The sequence below is a fragment of the Cnephaeus nilssonii genome (genome assembly GCF_951640355.1).
Source record: "Cnephaeus nilssonii genome assembly, chromosome: 6".
NCBI lineage: Eukaryota > Metazoa > Chordata > Mammalia > Chiroptera > Vespertilionidae > Cnephaeus > Cnephaeus nilssonii.
In genome coordinates this window covers 35,427,919-35,452,597 of record NC_137077.1, presented here as the reverse complement: position 1 = coordinate 35,452,597, position 24,679 = coordinate 35,427,919, and the positions used below count along the sequence as shown (strand labels likewise).

The 24,679-nt window shown below is 37.0% G+C and overlaps 1 protein-coding gene across 3 annotated transcripts in view; it reads right to left on the bottom strand.

Moving 5' to 3' along the window:
- CCDC91 (coiled-coil domain containing 91) overlaps positions 1 to 24,679 on the bottom strand; it is a 294,238-nt gene that overhangs the window by 37,505 nt on the left and 232,054 nt on the right. For all 3 annotated transcript variants that reach the window (XM_079775599.1, XM_079775598.1, XM_079775600.1), the window contains one exon: positions 11,882 to 11,995. In XM_079775599.1, the coding sequence (XP_079631725.1) occupies positions 11,882 to 11,995 (114 nt within the window). The remainder of the gene's footprint in view (positions 1 to 11,881; positions 11,996 to 24,679) is intronic.

Below are 24,679 nucleotides of genomic sequence, written 5' to 3'. Positions count from 1 at the left end.
GTAATCAGAATTCTTTGACTTGCAGTGACCATTGGCTTTGGTTACTTGATCAGATGATCTGTATGGACCAAACATATTGGCAGGCAAATGCTCCAATGTAGTAAAGCTGTAAGGTTTAGGTTTGAAAACCGGAGGCCTGACTTGAGCCATTGCAACAAAAATTTGAAATGTCTTTTCAAATTTCTAGTCCTAAGTCAATTCAGAGACCCAGAGTTTTATGAATGAAGGAAAGAATGCAAGTCCTTGTGATGACATCATAGGTATCAACTGTAAACTATCAGCTTGGCCTTCCTCAGCAAGGTAACTGTACCGGAGAAAGGGAAATACCAGGTCTTTTGGGCACTGTTGTGTTAACTAACACTAAAACTGGGATCTAGAATACCACTGTGGACTAGTGATCAGAAAAGATGCCTGTGGGAATCAAATGATGAATGGAGTTTAATCAAATCTGTCTCATATGCAGCCTAGTAGAGCCCTAAACACAGCTGGCACTGGAGAAGGAGAATAGATGGCTGGAGAATTAATCAGACAGTGATTTCAAACACAGCTGTTGCAGAGGTACATTCTTTACTAGCACTCTTAGCACCAGGTGTATGACTATTAATCTGGCAAAAGCTTTTCCCCCCTCTAACCCAAAGATGGAGAACACCTATAACAGCTGTTTTCATAACAGGCAGAACAAGAAACTGTTTTATCCCAGGGTTATATAAATTATTTGGCTCTGAACCACAGTATATATCACAAAGACCATTACTGTCTCACCATCACACAGGACAACTACATTGAAGACATATGTCGTCAGGACCCGGAAAGCAGGAAGTAATAAGTACTCAAGATTTTTTTGTAAAGAAAAGTTACATAAAACATATTTATGAGTCCCATCTGAGTGCAATAAGGTGTGAGATACATCACATGAATATTTTAGAACTACTCCTCAGTGAAGTTTTGAGGGTCCAGTAATCCTGAGCATGGCTACAAAGTTAAAGGTAACTTTCTGCACTTGCACCTCCTGCAGCTAGGAAAGAAGCAATAGTGCTCTGTGGACCTCTTTGAAGGTAATATGTAACACCTTAGCAATCCTGTTTTGACCTTCTTATAAAGTGCCCCTTAAGCCTCTAGCTGTGAGTGAAACCCAGAGCAAAAAAAAGAGGCTTCCTAGTTCGTCCAGGCTACAGGTCATCTACCTGGTCTTCATGACCAACAGATTCAATGGGTGTTAGAATTATTGATAGCGTATCAGGATGACAAAGCATGTCAAACTCGCAGCCGGCAGAATGCATGCCTCCTTTATTTAAAGGAGTTTGACATGCTTGTGGTGGTGTCTGTAGTAGTTGTGATAGAGGAATTGCAGCAGAGATATCTAAGGTTTGGTAACAAAGTCATCAGACAAAAAATTCTGGTCCCTTTGAAAAGCATATTTATCCCACTAAGTGCTATTAGAGTTTGTATATTTGACTGTAAAACAAATGTGACCTGATCTGTCTAAAATGAACTTGGTTTAGCTGATTCACCTGACTTTTTTTAAAAATGTATTTTATTGATTTTTTTACCGAGAGGAAGGGAGAGGGATAGAGAGTTAGAAACACCGATGAGAAACATCGATCAGCTGCCTCCTGCACACCCCCTACTGGGAATGTGCCCACAACCAAGGTATATGCCCTTGACCGGAATCAAACCTGGGACCCTTCAGTCCACAGGCTGATGCTCTATCCACTGAGCCAAACGGTTAGGGCTGATTCACCTGACTTGTAAATATATTTTTATTGATCTCAGAGAGGCAGGGAGAGGGAGAGATAGAAACAATCAATGATGAGAGAAAATCATTGATAGGCTCCCTCCTGCACACCCCACACTGGGGACTGAGCCCACAACCTATGCATGTGCCAAGAATCGAACTGTGACCTCCTGGTTCATAGGTCAACTCTCAACCACTGAGCCATGCTGACTACGCTCACCTGACTTTTAAATCAGGCATGCTCGGTAGCAATCTATTGTAAGTGATTGTGACATATGTGAAGTGAGACATGTGAAGGTTCTGACAGCAGATGTTGCATGATCAGATCATGTACACACTCAGCAATACTTGCCTGTAGTTGGTTGCCACAAGAGACTTCAGGCCATTCACTCTGTAAGCATATTTTGTTTTATAAAAGATAGTTAAAGTGTTTTATTACTATTTTCGTTGATGTCACTGTTATTATGTTTAAGAATGAAAGAAGGGTGTACTTAAGCCTTTAAGTATTAGCAAAAAGTGTATACTGATGTATGGTAGTATACATTTGTCATACTTTCTTCTTTTGGTAGTTTTTGAAAACTCTTAACACATGAGGGGGATTACTCATTGCAAAATAGAACACGAGGATTTTCTTAAATTCTTTTGTGCTTAGTAGGTAGGTATGTGATAAAAGCTCTCCCAATCAGGGTTTCCCCAAATTTGAAGAGTGAAACTCATGTGGGACCGTCTTTGCTGGTGAGGGAGGTGGCAGTGACTTTGGCCTTTGGGAGAAGCAGAAGTTGTGAGATGGAGTTAGTGACAGATACGTGACAGGAGTGGGGAAGTGGACGCAACCACAGTTTTCTTTAGTGGTTGGTGGGGAAGCAACAGCAATGAGGTTTCCTCATCAGGTTTATTCTATGTCATGATTTGGGTTTTGCTTCTGGAAGCTGAGCTTCAAAGCCTGTTTCTCGCGTATAAATAACTCTTAATAAATAACTCCCCTTTCTGCTTAACCAGTCAGTCAGCTTGTTACTTAAAATTAGAAATTCAATCTGAATTTAAAAACAAAATCTATAGTTTTCAAAGACCAACAATCTGTCAAATACTTATAGGATTTTAATATGAAGTTAATCTGAAATTCCCTGATAAAGGAATGCAATGATAAAAATTAGTTCTTGGGGAAAAACCGATGTGAATACTGAAACCTTATGTATACTAGTAAATCTGAGGATCATGGAATCTCAAACATGGAATCTCAATTGAATCAGTCAATGATGACAGCAATGAATGAAAAATTGCTAGGAAATTAATATAGGAGGTTAAATATCTTTAAAAAGAGAAAGAACAAGAAGAGATGTACACTGGTACATCAATTCCAGAGAAGGAAAAGAAGTGCTGGCAAAATTGGTCTTGATCACCCATTTTTAAACAATATTCCTTGTTTAAAAAAATAAATACAGTCTAACAATTTAGTCAAAGTCTGACAATTTAGTAAAAGACTAAGTCAGACATGTGACTCACCCATAATCTAGTGGATTTCATTTAAAAACAGTGTGGTGATCATAAATGATGTATCTTCTTCCTCTGTTACAGGCTAGAGTTCACGTATATTAAATAATCGGCCTTCCTTTAAAGAGTGAGCAAGACAGGGGCACAGAGAGGTCATGTTGGTGCATATGAATCAGCACTGAACAGAATGTCAATAAGGTTTTCTCTGTTTTCACAGGAGGAGAAAAATACTGCATCTCTTAGAAAATGATTTTTTTCATGCTGTTTCCAAGACATTATTAGTTACAAACCAAATTGTTATTTTTTTCAAAGGGAAGATCTGATTGATGAGGAAATATATATGATGAAAAACAACTATACAATAAATCAAAGAGATCAAATTTAAAAACTACCAAGTGTCTTTTAGTAATAATACCATCTCCTTTCTATTGAAAGATATTTTGATAATAGAACAAAATAAAATAGTCATTTCAAGAGTTTCATTTAAAAAGCACAAATGACAACTAATTTCTTAACTGTTTATATATTTGAAAAGTAAGTAAAAAAACGGGAAGCAACAGATATTCATAAGTATTCAGGATAGTTTAAAAGAATATTAACCAATTATGCAGTAAGCCTACCGTCCTATAGACATAATTTCTATAGTCCAATTATTTAAAGTACATAGGGAAAGTTATATTTATAAATGTTTTATAAGAAACTTTTATAGATATTAGTGCAAAGCCAGAATTGTTATTGTTTAATTATTGCATATTTCTTACAAATGACAATTATTTCTTCTTTCTACCTAACAGACAGTATTAAGAACGAAGACCCACTAAAGTTAAGTGTCAGACTGGGGTCTACTGTTTAATAACTCTATGCTAAAATAGAATAAAATTAATTTTAAAATACTTCTGCACATCAACATAACTTCAAACTTAGCAAAAAGAAAGGTTTTCAACAGAAAATTTTGGGATTATGATTCAATCTTCTTAATTTTCTATGTAAAAAACTTGTTTGTAATAATGACTTGTGTATTTAGATATATTTTAAAGGACAAAATAATTCTGACATGTTATTTTTTTTTTTAATTCAAGTAACTGTAGAACTGATCAGAAACTAGAGTTCATTTTGGCCAAATATTGCCTTTTAATAAATAGTTTAAGATGTAAACACTCAAGAATATTGTGGCAAAATTGGATTAAATGAGTCTTTTTACAATTAAAAAATTCTGATAATGCTTTGACCATAAGACCTTTCAAGTAAAGGTGGTAATTACATATTATTCCTCTCTAAAGATCTAAATTAAAAGGATCCTCTAAAATGAAGATTATTTTCCTTGAGGTGATTTAGAAAATACAGGCCATCATTCAGGTTCTTAAGAGGAAAAAAAATAATCTTTTATTACATTTGGACGAGATTTTATTTTTTAGGAATCACTGCTTGGCTGTGAGTAGCTGTTGCTTGCTGAATGTTATTCACACTTCCTCCCTCATAGGAAGCTCATGTATAACAGTCTAAACTTGTGGGATGGGTTGGAATACTTCATTCTAATCCAAGGGCCATAGGGCATTATGAACCACAAATTCTTCCTCCCTAGGGAAGTGTCAAGAGATGTGGTCTTAACCCATATCGTGTGTTTTTTTTCCCCTACAATCTCCTTCAGTCTAAAATAAAGTTTATGGCACTTATGACTAGATTTAACATATTATAATGCCTTATCTGGCAATTAGTATCAAGAGAGGAATCTATTATAGAATAGCATCTAAGGAATTTCTATTTTCTACTTGTAATGAGGCATACTAAAAAAAATATTTTAAAGGGCTGTGGGCCCAGTGGTCTCTCTCAACTACTCACTCTGCTATCACAGCATGAAACCAGCCAAAGAACAATGCATAAATGAATGGATGTGGCTATTTCAATCAAACTTTATTTATAAAAAATAAGCAGCAAGCCATATTTGACCCATGTGTTATAGTTTGCAATTCCTTTCTTATCTAGATGTTATAATATTCAAGGGAGTTTGAAACCAAACATAGGTACACTTGCAGGTACCTATGTGATTCTCAAACAAATTAAATATATTTTAAAATTTTTATAGATTTTTGTGTTAAACTTTTCTTCTGTATTGTACAAATTATATTAGTGAATTCTAAATTCATTAAGGAATTATTCATTTTCCATTAAGTGATATGGAAAACTTATGAGAGTCGAAGCTGCAAAATACTATCTTTTAAATATCATACTAAATTTGTGTATTCAATGTAATTTTCCCCCCTGGGATATAAGATAAGGTTTTACAGAGGGATTTTTAAAAACCTATCATTTAGAATACAGTACTTAAGAAAGGAACTTTTATCACTGAAATTGATCCATTATTAATTTGAATTATTTTTTGGTTGATTATTTAAAAAGTTCTTGATTTATGTTTTGATTAGATACTAATTTTTGGTTATTATTATGATTTAGCTAACAGTACAAGTACCATGTATTCAACTTACTAAAAAAACTTATGATGCAATTTGAGTGTAAATTATAATTCAATTAATTAATTCATATACAGGTATCTACTTTGACCTCTCTAAGGTATGGAGACCCAATGAATAGTGTGTATTTGTAAAGATTGGTGACATCCCTATTTATTTGATAGAAAAAAAACTGGTAAGTGGCATTTAAAAGTAAAACATTTTTTCAATATAATTCTAATTCTAGTACAATCTTAATTCTAATTCTAAGTGTAATTCGAATATTCACAAGGAGGGTAACTGATTAAAAACTTGTTAATTGTGCTCTGGCCGGTGTTTCTCAGTGGTTAGGATGTCAGCCCGCAGACAGAAGGGTCTCTGGTTCGAATACCGGTCAAGGGCATGTACCTGGGTTGCAGGTTCAATCCCTGACCCTGGTCAGGGAGCATGCAGGGGAAGGCAACCAATCAATGTATCTCTGTCACACTGATGTTTCTCTTTCTTTTTCCCTTCTTTCCTCCCTTCCTTCCACTCTCTAAAAAAAAAAAAAAAAAAATCAATGGAAAAAATTCCCTTGCGTGAGGATTAAAACAAAACAAAGAAAAACTTTTTGATTGCTAATAAACAGAAAAAGGTATGTTATGATTATCTGTGATCCCACTGCATATGGAAGGGTAAAATGTAATTTATTTGAAAAGTTAGGCATTTTTGTTCTTCATTCTTTATTTTTTGTCTATTAAAAGTGAAAGACTGAAGGAAAAATGCAGGGGAAAAGAGTCTTCATTTCAGTCTTTTAGAGAACTTGTTAAGGGTAAGATGATGTCAAAGGAAAGAATGTTAAGGACAAAAGACATATAAAGACAGTAACTAACACAACATTAGGTTTCTTCCTTCAACGATCTCTGAAAACTTCAAGAGGAGATTACTTCACAGACTGGAATGCAAGGCCAGTTGGAATCATGGTCTATAGGGCTGTTAAGGTGTCTAATGTTGAAAATCTCAAGTTGACTCTCTAGTTAAAAAAAACTGGAGAGAAGAGAGGAAAAATTTTGTTCGGGAAAAGTGTTGTTCTCTGATGCAAAGAGAAATCCATCTTACACAAAGGAAGAAGTAGAGATGAGCTGCCCTAGTTTAGTAGTTTGGAAAGAGATAAGGGGATTATGAATTTGATAAAAAAACATTTGTTTCTTCTAAATATTACTTTATAAGCTTTGAGATGTCTTATTTTTTGTGAAAAATTTCCAAACCCTCAAATTAATTTGAAACACAGAAATCAATTTTTTGGAGAAAAGAGTATAAAAGTCTTAAATATATATATATATATTTTTAAATATAGTAAAGTCTAGTACTTATTTGGTGCTTTCATCAGATATTTTATCCCGTTTGCTTTTTTAGTTGTTATTGCTAATCCTCACTCAAGGATATTTATTTCCTCCATTGGTATTTCAGAGAGAGTGGAAGGAAGGAGAGGCATGGAGAAAGAGACACATTGATTGGTTGCCTCCCACACAAGCCCTGACCAGGACCCTTCCACCAGAATTTGCTCTGTTATATAATCTTTTGCCTAAAAGCAAAGCTCAAATAAGGACTAGCCATAAATTATTAAAAGAAAAATGATAAAAGGGGTACATCTTGATCCCAAATAAACTGTTGAGGATATATATGGAAAGAAGTTTTCTGAAAATATATCACTTCCTGAGATGTTTTATACAAACCTCATGGTAACCATACTTAAAAAAACAAAAAAAAAGCCATCTAGAACAGAGACATAAAAGATTAAAAAAAAGAAAAAACTGAGGAAAAAAATCATAGAAAACCACCAAACTAAAATGGCAGACAAAAATAAAGGAAAATGAAACAATGGAGATACAGAATAATCAGAAAACAAAAGATAAAATGGCAGTAGTAAATCTTCCTGTGTCAATAATTACCCTATCTGTAAATGGTTAGAACTCACAATAAGTGCTTGGATAGTTTATAAAACAATACTCAACTATATGCTGCCTTCAAGAGACACATTTCAGCTTTAAAGACAAGCAGGCTTAAAGTGAATGGATAAAAGATGATCCTCCAAGCATATGTTAGCCAAAAGAAAGTGGGTACAAACATCCTTATTAAAGACAAAATAGACTTCAAGCCAAAGGTAACAAAAGACCAATATGGATATTATATAATGATAAAGGTGACAATCCATCAGGAAGACCTATTTATTAATACAATGCACCCAACATAGAAGCATCAAAATATATAAAGCAATTATTAAAAGACCTCCAAGGAGGAATTGACAGCAACGCAATAATAAGATGGCACTTTAATAGCATTTACATCATCCAGACGAAGTATAAAAGGAAACCTCAACCTTAAATGACAAATTAAACCAAATGAACTTAATAGATATATACAGAACATTCTATTCAAAAAGCATCAGAATAAACAATTTTCTCAAATGCACACGGAACATTCTCAAGGAAAGGCCATATGTTAAAATAAAACAAGTTTCAATAAATTTAAGAAGACTGAAATCATATTAAGTATCTTTTCTAATGACAATGGTCTGAGAATACAAATCAACTACAAAAGGAGAACTGGAAAAATCACAAGTAGATGGAGATTAACAATATGCTACTGAAAAACAATTGGCTCAAGGAAGAAATCAAAGGAAATAAATATAATGGAGACTAAATATGATAGAAAAAAATCAGTAAAATTAAGAACTTGTGTTTTGAAAAGTTAAACAAAATTGACAACCTTTAGCTAGACTCACTAAGAAAAAAAGAGAGAAATCTCAAATAAATAAAAATCAGAAACAAGAGTAGTTACAACAGATACTACAGAAATAAAAAGAATCACAGCTGACTTCTATAAACAGCTATAAGCCTTCAAATGAGAAAACTTAGAGAACACAGATAAATTCTTAGAATCATACAACCTTCCTAGACTGAATCATGAAGAAATAGAAAATATGAATAGAAAAATCACTAGTAAGTAGTTTAAAACAGTAATAAAAAACCTCCCGGAAAACAAAAGTCAAGAACCAGACTGCTTCATTGGTGAATTCCACTAAGCAATCAAAGAAGATTTAATACCAATCCTTCTCAACTCATCCAAAAAATTGAAGAGAAGGGAATGCTTCCTTATTCTTTTTATGTGGTCAACATTACCCTGATATCAAAACCAGAAAAAGACAAAACACAAGAAAAATTACAAGACAATATTTTTGATGAACATATGAGATGGGCAAAAGGAGGCTTACAGTTGTAACACAAATAAATAATACAATAAGAGACCCACACGAATATAGACAACTGATTTACAGCAAAAGATCCAATAACATACAATGAAGAAAGGAAAGTATTTTCAAAGAATGGTGTTGGGAAAACTGAATAGACACATGCTAAAAAATGAAATTAAACCACTATCTTACATCATAAATAATAAAAATATATTAAAACTTTTCTTCGCCCTAACCGATTTGGTTCAGTGGATAGAGCGTCGGCCTGCGGACTGAAGGGTCCCAGGTTCGATTCCGGTCAAGGGCATGTACCGTGGTTGCGGGCACATCCCCAATAGGGAGTGTGCAGGAGGCAGCTGATCGATGTTTCTCTCTCTCATCGATGTTTCTAACTCTCTATCCCTCTCCCTTCCTCTCTGTAAAAGATCAATAAAATATATTTAAAAAAAAATAAAACAAACAAACAAACAAAAAACAACAACAAAAAACTTTTCTTCTATGTATTTCATAGAAGAAAACAGGGGTGATAAGCTCCTTGATATCAGTCTTAGTGTGTTATTTGTAGATTTGACTCCAACAGCAAGGGAATCATAAGCAAAAATAAACAAATGGGACTACATCAAAATAACAAGCAAAGGAAAGCATCAACAAAATGATAGGAAACCTAGTGAATGGAAAAATATATTTGAAAATTGTACATCTGAAAAGGGGTTAATATACAAACTATACAAAGAATTCATACAACTCAACAACAAAACAAACAATCCAATTAAAAAATGGGTACAAAATCTGAATGTACTGATGTACTGATGGCTAACAGACACATGAAAAGATGTTCAACATCACTAATACTGGGGAAATGCAAATCAAAACCTCAATTAGATATCCTCTCACACCTGTAAGAACTGCTCTCATTAAAGACAGGAAATAAAAAGTGTTGGAGAAGATGTGAAAAAAAGGAAACCCTCATACACTGTTGGTAGGAATGTAAATTACTACAGCCACTATGGAAAACACTATGAAGATTCCACAAAAGAATAAGAAAAGAACTACCATATGATCCAAGTATTCTGCTTCTGGGGAAAAAAATCCACTAATTCAAAAAGATGTATGAACCCCTATGTTCCTTGCAGCACTATCTACACTAATAAGAGAGAAAGATGCAAACTGACCATACTTTCGCGACGCCCACCAGCCAATCAGGAGTGAGTATGCAAATTAATGCAACAAAGGTGTGGGTTAATTTGCATATGCAGACACCTACTGCCCCAGCCGCTCGGGGCCTCTGGGCAGTGTGGGAAGGCGGAAAGGTGGCTCCGGGCTGGAGCGAAGGCGGTGCCAGCAGCCAGGGGAAGGAAGGCCCATTCTTGCATGAATCTTCATGCATTGGGCCTCTAGTTTATAATAACCAAGATACAGAAACAATCTAAGTGTCCAATGATGAGTTAGTAGATAAAGAAGTAATATTCATAGCTGACTGTTGAGAGTACCACAGGTTTGAATTGCTTGTGTCCACTTGTACACTAATCTTTTTCAGTCAATACTATAAATGAATTTTCTCTTCCTTATGATTTTCCTAATAACATTTTATTTTCTTTAACTTACTTTATTGTAAGAATATAGTATATAATACATATAACATATGCAATGTGTTTGAACAACTATTTATGTAATCAGTAAGGCTTTCAGTCAATAATAGGATATTAGCAGATAGGTTTTAGGGAGTCAGAAATTATACACAAATTTTTGTGCAGAATGTTAAGTGACTGTTCAAAGGTCAACTGTATAAACAATGGAATACTACTGAGCAATAATAAAGTCTTGCCATTTGCATCAACATAGATGAACCTTGAAGGTACTATGCTAAGTAAAATAATTCAGATAAATTCAAATACCATATGATTTCACTTATGTGGAAAGAGAAAATCAAAACAAAATAAGACAAATGGAGAGGCAGACAACAGATTGGTGGTTCCTAGTGGGAAAGAGGGGTGGAAGGAGGGTGAAATGGATAAAGGGGGTCAATTTTATGGTCATGGATGGAAATTAGACTTCTGGTCGTGAACTCGTAGTATATAGATATATTGAATTGCAATATTTTACACGTAAAATTTATGTAATGTTATATACCAACTAGAGGCCCGGTATATGAAATTCGTGCATGGGGGTGGGGAGGGTGTTACTCAGCATAGCCTGCACCCTTTCCAATCAAGGGATGTCCGACTGCCCGTTTAGGCCCGATCCCACTGAGAACAGGCCTAAACAGGGAGTCGGACATCCCTCTCACAATCCAGGACTGCTGGCTCCCAACCACTTGCCTGCCTGCTTGCCTGATTGCCCCTAACTGCTTCTGCCTGCTAGCCTAATCACCCTCTAACCACTCCCCTGCTGGCCTGATTGCCCCCAACTACCCTCCCCTGCAGGCCTGGTACCCCCTAACTGCCCTCCCCTGCAGGCCTGGTCCCCTGCAACTGCCCTCCCCTGCCAGCCTGGTTGCCCCCAACTGCCTTCCCCTGCAGGCCTGGTTGCCCCTAACTGCCCTCCCCTGCAGGGCTGGTCCCCCCCAACTGCCCTCCTTTGCTGTCCTGATTTCCCACAACTGCCCTCCCCTGCTGGCCATCTTGTGGTGGCCATCTTGTGTCCACATGGGGATGGCCATCTTGTTTGTTGGAGTGATGTTCAATTTGAATATTACCTCTTTGTTATATGGGATGTTACCTTAAAAAATAATCTAAAACTTCCATCTTTCCTCATGAGTGTAAAGTTAAAATGGGGGCAAGAAATTATTGTGTTGCTTTTTTGTTGACAGATGGGATTTATGTCTATAGATATAACTATTAGAATATATCATTGTATCAGAAAATAATCATAGATAGATATTCCTAAATTACACGACAAAGGACATTTTAAATATGTATAGAAGCGCCTGCTTCTGTTTATGAAAGCACAAATCAGAACCTTTCAGGAGAAACTTACCCTTTTCTGTTCTTTTATGTACTCGATTAATTCATCTCGTGATCTTTTTACTGCCTCTTCCACAGCCTTTTCACTGCGCTTTTGCTCCTCCATTATTGCAGCCTTAACTGTTTCCTGTTTGTGGGAGGAGGAAAACAAGTCATGGAAGTATGCACTATGACAAAATTTGTGTCCATTTTATACCAACTAAAAATCCTCTTCAATGGTTTGAGCTCATTCTGCGCAAAATGTGTCTTTAAATAGGACTAAGAACTGACAAAATATTTTGAGATCTGTTAGAGATTCCACAGAATGCACTTTTCTAAACTGAGTGAAAGGGAAAGAAATGGAATGAGCCATTTATTGCAGGGAGCGCCTGACAGACTCCAATGGCTTCCTTACCAACCTTTCATTTGATGTTTACATGATTGATTGCCTTCCTGTACTTTGCACTATCCACATAAGACTTCCAACTTGTGTTTATTCTTCCAAGAACACCCTAATGCTCTAGCTGTTTTATTCACGTTTAATTTTCCCATCATACAATAATCAAGTGTGGTCTGGGTGGTAAGATTTACAGCTCGTTTGGTCCTCCTGCCAGGTTAAGATGTTGAGAGCTGGACACCATGAATAAGAGGTAAAAATTCCACCCTCTGTGCTAATATTTGAAATGAGAAATCTAGGGAGAAAATTGTACACCCCATTTTACTGAAATAATAATCAGGTACCCACCAGATTTCAGAATTTCAGAAAAGGAGAAAAAAGGCTAAAATTTTGAAAAAAAAAAATAATACTTCTCAAACAGTGGTAATATTTTCTGCTAAAATATTGTTTCATGATTGGATAAATGTCACAAAACAAACTTCCTTAACTTCTATTTACCTATATAGGTAGCATCCTTGTTTGTTTTTTTTTTTGGAAAGGCAATCAATGACAAAATGTCTTAAAATTTCTCAGTAACATTTCCTTCATTTTGTAGTTTTTCCAATTAATTTTAGACATGTATATATAACTTAGAAAATATAAAATATTAACAATTTCCTATTCTGAATATATTTACTGTAGAAAATTTGAAAGTACAGAAAAATATGGACACAAAACACACATATACACCTCATAGTTGGGTAAAAAAGGATGGGGTGCAAAGTGTAAATACTATTTTCTACAGTTAAAACTGGCATTTTTCAGTTAAAATAGATTTTGAATATTTTTAAGCCAGTATATATTCTTTGATAATATGATGTACACCGAATGGCCAGATTATTATGACCTCTGAATGCATAATAATCTGGCCACTCAGTGTATATCATATATAATAAAAGGCTAATATGCAAATTGTCCCCTCGACCAGGAGTTCGACCAGCAGGCAGGTCGGCCAACTGCCTATGTCCCCTCCCCCTGGCCAGACTGGCCAGACCCCACCCATGCACGAATTCATGCACCAGACCTCTAATATATATATGTGTATATATATGTACACTGAGTGGCCAGATGATTATGCATTCAGAGATCATAATAATCTGGCCACTCAGTGTATATTCCATTTCAGGGATATATAATTTATTTTACCAATTGTTACTCATGGATATTTTGGTTGTTTTTTAATAGAATAAAGCAGTGATGAGCATTCATATATTTATCTTTGCAATGCATGCCATATATTTTCTTAGGATCACTTCAAGAAGTAGAATCATTTTGGCTATAGGATATAATAGCTGTCACAGCTTTTGACATTTTGTTTAAAAATTTTTCCATAAGAAGGCCATGAAAATGGCTGTGTTTTTTTTTGTATCCTTGGTTACATTTTGGCTTACCAGATTTTGAGGAAGAATGATATCTAATTTCATTCTGCATTATAAAAAGATTATCATGTGATATTCAACATTTTCATAGCACTACTGGAAATATATACATTATCTCATCATTTGCTTGATCATGTCTTCTTCCCACTTTTAATATTGCTATCACCTTAATTTTGCTGATTTCTTTCCTAATTGAGTAAAACAATCTGAAAATCCCTTTAATGGTGACTTTAAAAATTAGTATTTTATTTTCAACATGCTTTAGTTCCACTGATAAATGATAAAACACTCAGCTGCTTCCATAATTATTTTTAAAAGGATGAAAAACTACAGTAATTTTTAAAAGAAATAAATGAGAACAAGTAGGATTACTTAAAAGCATCTACAATTAAAATTCCTGTTGGTTTCATAGTTGATAATTTGGAACTTAAAAATTTTCAGATTTTTATAAGGCAAATAATATTGCATATATTAATAAGGCCCTCAAATAACATCACATTAATAGTTCTGAAATGAATATTCACACTATGTGGGTAAATTAAAAATATAAATAGCTTCACATCAGTTCAGGTCAGGTTTCTGCCAATAGCTGAGTTACAAAAATCCTTAGTTTTCAGAATGTTTAGAATTTTAGAACTGCAGGTAAGGATTGTAGACTTGGATTATCTAATCTAATAATAGACAAATATGCAAATTGACCACACATTTGCTACGCCCAAGCCACGCCCACCAGCCAAGCCACGCCCACCAGCCAAGCCACGCCCACCAACCAATCAGGACGAATATGCAAATTATCAAAACAAAGATGGCGGCTAATTTGCATATCACGACAGCTTAGAAAGAAGCCAAGAGCTGCAGAAGGGAGCAAAGCTGCAGAGAAGCAAGCAAGCGGCGGTGGGGGGAGGAGAAGGGAGGAGCGGAGACGGGGCCGGGGGAGAAGGAAGTTGAGCAGGCGGGGCCGGGGGAGAAGGGGCGGGGCCGGGAGAGAAGGGAGGAGCGGAGGCGGGGCCGGGGGAGAAGGAAGTTGAGCAGGAGGGGCCGGGGCGGGGGGGGGGGGAGGGGCGGGGCCGGGGGAGAAGGGAGGAGCAGAGGCGGGGCCAGGGGAGAAGGGAGGAGCGGAGGCGGGGCCGGGGGAGAAGGGAAAAGCAGGCGGGCTGGCAGAGAAGGCGGGCCGGGGGAGAAGGGAGGAGCGGAGGCGGGGCCAGGGAAGAAGTAAGGAGAGCAGGCTGGCGGAGAAGTTAGAAAAGCACGGGGGCTGGCGGAGATCGCGGGGCGGGGGACAATGGAGGAGAGCAGGCAGGGTGGGGTAGAGTGCAGCAGGAAACCCTATTGCAGGATTTTTCCTGCAACGGGAATGCTAGTCTATATATATAAAACTCTAATTGCAAATAGATCAAATGGTGGGACAACCAACTGGTCGCTATGACGTGTGCTGACCACCAGCGGGCATGCACAGAACATGGCGGTCGTTGGCCGTGGTGGGATGGTGGAGTAGGTGAGTGGGGGTGCCAGACCAAGGCGGGGCACCAGTTGCTGTCATCGGGGCGAGCCTCTAGTGGTTACTGAAAATTCTTTGCTCCCATACGCTGCAGTCCCACCTGGTGCTTGCAACTGCTGCAGGTGCCAGTCCTGCTCGCACCTGCTGCTGGCACTGAAGCCACCGCTTGCACCTGCTGCCAGCACTGGCCCCACTTGCACCTGCTGCTGGCGCTGACCCCAATCACTCCACACTGTCAGCGGGTGCAAGCGGGGCCGGCACCATTAGCGTGTGGGAGTGGCGGCAGCGGGAGTGGGGCTGCCAGCAGACAGGGGACCAGGGGCCGCAGCGGAAGATGCCAGGCGGGGGCGCAAATGATGGGCCGAGACTGCCCCTGTGCCCACTGCAGCCTCACAGCCCACAGTTCCTTTCAAGGTGCGTGAATTCCTACACTGGGCCCCTAGTTTGAAAATAAAAGATCTGTCCTCTATTAAATGTCAAAGCAATGCTCAATTTATTTTTATTTATTTTTAAATATATATTTTTGTTGATTTCAGAGAAGAAAGGGAGAGGGAGAGATAGAAACATCAATGATGAGAGAGAATGATTGATTGGTTGCCTTCTGCACATCCCCTACTGGGGATCGAGCCCACAACCCAGGCATATGCCCTTGACCAGAATCGAACCCAGGACCCTTCAGTCCGCAGGCTGATGCTCTATCCACTGAACCAAACTAGCTAGGACAGCAAATGCTTAATTTAAATAAAAAGAATACATCCAGAAAAAATATGAAATATTTACTAATATATTCTTCAAACTGACATTTTTGGGGTGGGTGAGAGTTTCTGCTACATGCTCATCTGTCACATTTTTTAGATCTTCCTTTCCTAATTTCTGAGTTGACAAATAACCATTTACAAAGAAAGTTGTTCTTGATTCGCTTCTCTCAAATGGGTGTTAGGTGAGAGTCAAGTTTTTGAAGTCTGTTCTTAAAGAGTACTTGTCAATAAATAAATTCCTTTAAATATTAGAGGCCCGGTGCACGACATTTGTGCACTGGGGGATGGGGGGTCCTCAGCTCGGTCTGAACCCTCTCACAGTCCAGGACGCCTCTGGTGATGTCCGCCTACGCCAGCAGTCAGACATCCATCTCGCAGTCCGGACCCCTCATTCCTATCGCCTGCCTGCAGCAGTGGCAGGAGAGGCTCCCGCCACTGCCGCTGCGCTCGCCAACTGTGAGCCAGGCTTCTGGCTGAGCAGAGCACCTCCTTTGGGAGTGCACTGACAACCAGGGGGCAGCTCCTGGATTGAGTGTCTGCCCCCTGGTGGTCAGTGCACATCATAGCAACCGGTTTTATTATATAGGATACAAAAGGAAAGTTTAAGTCTTCCATTTTCTTTTCTTTTTTAAAATATTTTTTCTTTGATTTTTAGAAAGAGGAAGGGAAAGGGAGAGAGAAAGATGAGAGAAACATTAATGCAAGATCTACTGCCTCCTGCCATGTCCCTTACTGGGGATCTAAACCACAACGTAGGCATGTGGAATTGAGCCAGCAACCTTTCAGTGCACAGGACAACACCCAACCAACTGAACCACACTAGCCAAGGCTGGAAAAGCCTTCCATTTTCTAAATTAAACCAAATTCTGGATTGGAGATAAATAATTTTGTGCACATTTATACAAGTGCCTGTGAATATCTGTCTGCATGCTTTACTGAATTTCATGAATGAGCTATATTGTCCCAATGAGTCTTAATTAGTCCAAAATAAAATATACCTCACAAGGAATGAAGATTTGACACATGAGCATATTCAAATAGGAAATTTTGAAAGACTATATTTCAGAGTATTTTAGTAATGCCACACCATTGGTATATTGGAACGTGGTATATTATCTAAGGAAAGGTTTCTCAATCTCAGCACTACTGACAATTCTTTGTTGGGGCTGGAGGTGGGGTGCCTTGTGCTAAATAGCATATTTGGCATTTACTCACGAGATCACCACCAGTTAAGAAGCACTGCTCTAAAGTAGTTTGGAGGGAAAAACATCCATTTGCATATATTTTATGGTTTATTTATTAAAATGTTTAGTTACATTTCTAAACATATACTAATTTTTTTTTCTAAAAATATATGTAAGAAATCATATAGTGGGAGGTAATCAACCAAAGACCTTATCTATAATAATAAAAGCATAATATGCTAATTAGACCAGACAGCTGGACGTCCTTCCGGACCACCTTCCGGACAAAGCTGGGGCTGTGAGGGCTGAGGCAAGCCGCTGCAGCTGCGAGGGCCGAGCTCCTTGCACGAATTTCGTGGATCTGGCCTCTAACATGTATATATGCATATCCATGGATACAGATAATAGAGTGGTGAAGGCCTGGGGCTGGGGGTGGGGGCGGGCTAGAGGGAGGTCAATGGGGAGAAAAAAGGGACATATGTAATACTTTGAACTATAAAGATTTATTAATAAAAGAAAATATTAAAAATTATTATATAGCTAGTTTTAAGTATGGAAAAGTTTTACATACTAACTTTTTAAAAAGTAAATGACTGGAATCAGTTTCTATACTGTTACAATTAAACAAGTTATGCTAAATGTCACTTAGGGCTAAAAGCTTACAAGATTTCTTTTTTTTTTTAAATATATTTTATTGATTTTTTACAGAGAGGAAGAGAGAGGGACATAGAGTTAGAAACATCGATGAGAGAGAAACATCGATCAGCTGCCTCCTGCACACCCCCCACTGGGGATGTGCCCGCAACCAAGGTACATGCCCTTGACCGGAATCGAACCTGGTACCCCTGAGTCCGCAGGCCGACGCTCTATCCACTGAGCCAAACCGGTTTCGGCAATTTCTTAATTTCTCTTTATTGCTTAAAGTATAGTTAGGCTTTAGTAACCATTAAATCTACCATGCATTTCAATAATCACATGATCCTGACCAAATAAATGGTTGGTGGTTACTTGTTTTTATTTAGTTAAGGACTGTAAACACAAATTATTTAAAGACCTAATCTCAGCAATCAACTCAATTCTGGTCTGTAGACTATAATCCATTGTAGACTGTAATCCATTTTCTAGGGCAACTGTGTGCTTTAGTAATTTTTTGTTTCTATACACAGTATTCATATTATCTAATTGTGTATTATATAAAAAATTTCACATAGTTGTGTAAGTGCACCTTAGAAAATGAGTATTGGAATTACAAGTAGTCCAACTGCTTTATAGGGCCTCTAGTATACATATAAGATCTCTGGTTAATCTCTTCCCACCCCGCCCCCCTTTCCCTCTGAGATTTGTCAGTCTATTCCATGTTTCCATGCCGCTGATTCTATTTTATTCGCCAGTTTATTTTGTTCATTAGATTTCTTGTTCATTTGTTTTAATAGATATATATTTATTACCATTTTGTTATTCATATTTTTTCTTTTTCTTCTTTTTCCTCTTAAAGAATATTCTTCAACATTGCATGTAATACTGGTTTGGTGGTGGTGAACTCCATTAGCTTTTTCTTGCCTGTGAAGCTATTTATCTGACCTTCAATTCTAAATGATAGCTTTGCTGGATAGACTAATATTGGTTGTTTGTCCCAGATACAAGGTTACTGGTTGTAGGTTCTTGCTATTCATCACTTTGAGCATTTCTTGCCCCTCCTTTCTGGCCTGCAAAGTTTCTACTGAGAAATCAGCTGACAGTTGTATGGGCGTTCCCTTGTAGGTAACTGCTTTTGCTGCTTTTAAGATTCTCTCTTTGTCTTTAAACCTTGGCATGTTAATTATGATGTGTCTTGGTGTGGGCCTCTTTGGGTTCCTCTTGTTTGAGACTCTGCACTTCCTAGACCTGTAAGTCTATTTCTTTCACTCAAGGATCTTAATGAGAGCTGGGGTTCATTTGGCTACTATTACTAGAATGGAATCAGACAGAATAGCCTGTTTCTCCTTCCTGTGGTCTCCCGTTCTCCAGCAGACTAGCTCAGGATTTTTCACATAGTTGCTGGACAGAATTGCAAAAGAGCAAAAGAATGTAAGGTCTCTTAAGATTTGGGTTCAGAAATGATACAGTGTTACTAAAGCCACATTTATATTGGCCTGAGCAAATGTGTGCTATCAATTGATTTCCAAATTCTAATTGTCTAAATATCTACTCAATATTTTCAAAGATATCAGAAATTCTATTATGTTTATCTTCTTGGAGACGTATCTCCAAACTGGATTTGTTGTTCTCTAGCTGTTATATAGCTGTCTATTTTGGGATCTCCCTCATGCATACCTCTGGGTATTCATTCACTATACCTCTCTTAAATACTCCCTCCAGTTTTCTAAACACCATGGGATTCTTCTTTTTTGGCTTATTCCTTTGTTTTGATAAAGAATGTCCCTCCATATTTTTAAGAAAAGGCACATGGGAAGTAAAGTTTTAATATATACTTGGTCTGAAAAATGCCTTTATTCTACTCTCGCATTTGATTTATAGTTCGGTTAAGTGTGGATTTCCAGCTTGGAAATTTCTGCAGTTTTAAAGGTTGTTGAGTCTGATTACATTCTGATTTCCTTATCACTTGCATAACTTTTTCTTCTATGAGAACATTTATGTACTTAGCCCTCTTTCTCAAAATATTCATGACAAACCTAGTTGTAGGCCTATCTAGAAATCCTTATCTTATAACCCTAAAGCTCATGTCCTTCAATTCTGGGAGATTTTACTTTAATAGTAATAGTAATAATGATTATAAGTTATTTCTGCATTCTATTTAATGTTTTAGTTCCCCAAATCCTATTATTCAGCTAATCAACCACCTGAGTCAAGTGCCTACTTTTCTGATCTTTACACTCCTGTTTTCCATTTCTTTGTATTTTTACATCCTTTTCTCTGGAAGACTTCTTTAACTTTATCTTCTGATTATTGTTTTAGTTTTTAACTTTCTACCATATTTTAAATTTCTAATGTTTTCATTTGACTTAAAAATAGCATCCCTTTCCTGATTCATAGATGTAAAATCTTCTCTTACCTCTGAGGAAATTAATGATAATTTTTTTAACGTTTCATATCTCCACAGCATCTGTTTTATTTTCTGCTTTTCATAAGAACGTGACTGTTCTACTTGACTACTTGCTCATGGTTAAAGAGTAGAGCCCGAAAGTGCTGAGTAACATCTCTGTGCTTGCAGCTGTGTTTTATGGACTGTGATCTCAACAGCAGAGTAATCTGGCTGGGTTGTTTCCTTGGGGCAATTTTGATAATATGTTTAGGTCTTTTTTCTTGAGCTGTCTAGATTCCTCAGAAAAGAATCTTCCAATTTCCTGTCTGGTTGTCAGCACTCTGAGAGGTGGGATGGGGAAAATAGCTAAGGTTCTCAACAAGCAGCATAAAACTTTTCACCTTGCTCTCCTCCCAATGCTATTTCATTATAGCACCTTTGCCTTCAACTGTGCCTAGTGATCCCTGGTCCAGAGATTCCGCATTTTATTTTTGTTCCCAGAGAATCGCAGTATTCTGCCAGGATTGGAAAAAATGAGTGGGGATCTAACCACTTATTAAACAGATGTTTAAACTTTCCTTCCATTTGAAGCTTCATCTTCATTCTCACTTCCAGAGGTATCCGATGCCACAAACTAGGAAGCCTTTGGAGTTTGTACAATGTATATTGATATACTCAGGTGTCTCCAGTTCTAGCTTAGGGTTCCATTTCAGATTTTTATTTTAGTGGGGTTTGAGAAGGGAGTAGATAAAAATGAGTATTCTATCTGCTCTTTTTAACTAGATATGTTTAAGAAAAAGTAAATCAAACTTTATTATGAAACAATTTTATATTTATAGAACACTTGCAAAGATAGTATAGGAGTTCTCAGATACCTTTAATCTAGCTTCCCTTAATATTATCAAATAATATTAAAGAGACTACAGATTTTATTTGTATTTCACAAAGTTTTCCCTAATATTTTTCTTTTTCTGTTCCAGGATTAATCTAGGGAAAACATTGTATTCAGACGTCATATCTCATTAGTCTCCTCTAATCTGTGACAGTTTTCAGTCTTTCCTTATTATGACACTGATACTTATGAAGAGTGCTTTTCAGGTTTTTGATAGAATTTGGATTTGTCTCTCTTTTCCCCCTCATAATTAGACTGGGGTATGGATTTTGGCAAAGAATCCTAAAAATGAAACACGCTTCTCACTATATCATATGAGGTGGTACATGGCATTAAACATAATTTATCACAGGAGATGCTAACATTGGTCATTTTGTTAAAGTGGTGCCTGCCAGATTTTTCTAGTGTAAAATTAACAGTTTCCCTTTCTACAATACATTAATTTGAAACAAACTAAGTCCAGCAAATACTCAAGGAGAGGTAAATCAAGTTCCATCTACTGGAGAGGAAGTATCTACATTTACTTTTTATAGAGGCATGAATGTTTTTAAACTACAGATAGTTTATTCTATAGCTACAGAAGTATTCAGCATTTCTAATTCTTCTTGCATCAAATTTGAGATTTATGTTTTTCTTGCAAGTTTTTCATTTCATCTAAGCTTTACAATTGATTGGTATTATTATCAAAACTGCTTATGTAACTATAAATTTGTATAGCATCTACATTAGGCCCCTTTAGTCATTCCTCTAATAGTATTAATAACATCCCTCTTTCTTCATCAATCTTGTCAAAGATTTGTGAATTTTATGTTTTAAAAAATGAAGTACAGTATTTTGAAACTTTCCAATCTATTTCATAGATATCTTTCATAACCGTAATTATTCCTTTGTATTTCTGTGGATTATTCTATCCTTTTTTTCTAATTTCCTTAATAAATTGGAAATGTTAGCCCATTATTTTCCAGGCTTTTCTATTTTCTAATATAGGTACTTAAGGCTATGATTTTCTCTGAAGTACCACTTTAGATGCTTCTCACAAGGTTTTTTAAAATTTTTTATTGTTTCAAGTATTACATATAGTATTACATGTCTCCCTTTCCCCCCATTGACCTCTCCCGGGCCACTTCCATCCCCCAGCACATCCCTTACCTCCCTAGGGTCTGTTTCCATTGGTAATACTTATGCATGCATGCATACAAGTCCTTCCCTCAGAGGTTTGACAGTCTGTTTGATGCTTCTATGTCTCTGGATCTATTTTTGTTCATCAGTTTATGTTTTTCATTATATTCCACAAATGAGTGAGATCATGTGATATTTATCTTTCTCCGACTGGCATTTTTCGCTTAGCTTAATGCTGTCCATGTCCATCCATGTGTTGCAAATGATGAGTTCCTTCTTTTTTTTACAGCAGCATAGTATTCCATTGTGTAGATGTATTACCGCTTTTTAATCCACTCATCTCTTGATGGGCACTTAGGCTGTTTCCAAATCTAACTTATTGTAAATCGTGCTGCTATGAACACAGGGGTGCATATGTCCTTTCTGATCGGTGTTTCTGATTTCTTGGAATATATTCCTAGAAGTGAGATTACTGGGTCAAATGGGAGTTCCATTTTTAATTTTTTGAGGAAACTCGATACTGTTTTCCATAGTGGCTGCACCAGTCTGCCTTCCCACCAGCAGTACACAAGGGTTCCTTTTTCTCCACATCATTGCCATCACTTGCTGTTTGTTGATTTGTAATGATAGCCATTCTGACAGGTGTGAGATGGTACCTCATTGTCATTTTGATTTGCATCTCTTGGATGATTAGTGACTTTGAGCATGTTTTGATAAGTCTCTTGGCCTTCTGGACGTCTGCTTTTGAAAAGTGTCTATTTACATCATTTGCCCACTTTTTATTAGATTATCTTCCTTTTGTTAAGATGTTTTAGTTCCCTATAAATTTTGTAGATTAGGCCCTTATCGGAGATAACATTGGCAAATATGTTCTCCCATGAAGTGGGCTTTCTTGTTGTTTTGTTGATGGATTCTTTTGCTGTGCAGAAGCTTTTTTATTTTGATGTAGTCCCATTTGTTTATTTTCTCCTTAGTTCCCATTGCCCTTAGAGCTGTATTGGTAAGGATATTGCTATGACATATGTCTGATATTTTGCTGCCTATGAATTCTAAGTTTATGGTTTCCCGACTTATGTTTAAGTCTTTTATCCATTTTCAGCTTATTCTGGTGTATGGTGTAAGTTGGTGGTCTAGTTTCGTTTATTTGCATGTATCTGTCCAATTTTCCCAACACCATTTATTGAAGAGACTGTCTTGACTCCATGTGTGCTCATGCCTCTTTTGTCAAATATTAATTGAGCATAATGGCTTGGGTCAATTTCTGGGTTCTCTGTTCTGTTCCATGGGTCTGTATATCTGTTCTTGTGTCAGTACCTGGCAGTTCTGAGAACAGTGGCTTTGTAATATAGCTTGATATCTGGTATTGTGATCCCTCCAACTTTGTTCTTTTTTCTCAAGATTGCTGCAGCTATCTGTGGTCTTTAAATTCCGTATGATTTTTTGGAGACTTTGTTCTAGGTCTGTTGTTATGCTGGAGGCTAATTCCAGCAGGTCATAAATGTAAGAAGTTCATCAAAAGGTTGATGGAACTTGGGGCTTCAGCAGGGCTGAAGATCAACATATTATTGCCTGCTGCCAGACAGCTGAGGGCAGTTCCCCTAACCTGATAATCTTGTACTGTTTACCAAACCTTACCTTTGATATGTATATCTGCTTTGCTTTAGGGCAAAATGTGTTAATAAAAAGCTAGGGGTCCGGACATTCAGAGAGCTTAGTCACTAGAACTGAGTTTCCCCATGCCTTCCAAATTCATATTTCTTCTCTAGCCTCTTCATTCATTTATGCACAGCCCCTTTTCCAGATTCCTGAACCTTAGTAGATGCTGAGAAAGACCCCGGTAGTCTGTGTAATATGCTGTCGGTATTTTAATGGGAATAGCATTAAATCTATAGATTGCTTTGGGCAATATGGACATTTTAATGATTTTACCAATCCATGAACATGGTATAATCTTCCATTTGTTTATGTCTTCCTCTACCTCTTTTTCATTGTCCGGTAGTTTTTGGACTACAGGTCTTTTACCTCCTTAGTGAAGTTTATTCCTAGGTATCTTAATTTTTTTGGTGCAATGGTAAAGGTGATTTTTTTGTTTGTTTGTTTCTCTTTCTGTGAGTTCATTATTGGTGTACAAAAAAGCCATAGATTTTTGGGTGTTAATTTTGTATCCTGATACATTGCAGAATTTATTTACTAAATCTAGTGATTTTTTGATGGAGTCTTTAGGATTTTCTATGTACAATATCATGTCATCTGCAAATAATGACAGTTTTACTTCTTTTCCAATTTGGATGCCTTTTATTTCTTCTTCTTATCTGATCGCTATGGCTAGCACTTCCAGTAATATGTTGAACAGGAGTGGTGAGAGTGGGCATCCCTGTCTTGTTCCCGTTTGTAGGGGAAATGGTTTTAGTTTTGCCCATTGAATATGAGGTTGGCTGTAGGTTTGTCATATAAACCTTTTATGATCTGTCTATTCCCACTTTGCTGAGAGTTTTTATCAAGAAAGGGTGTTAGATAGTCTGAGGAGGATAGGTTTTAGTTCCT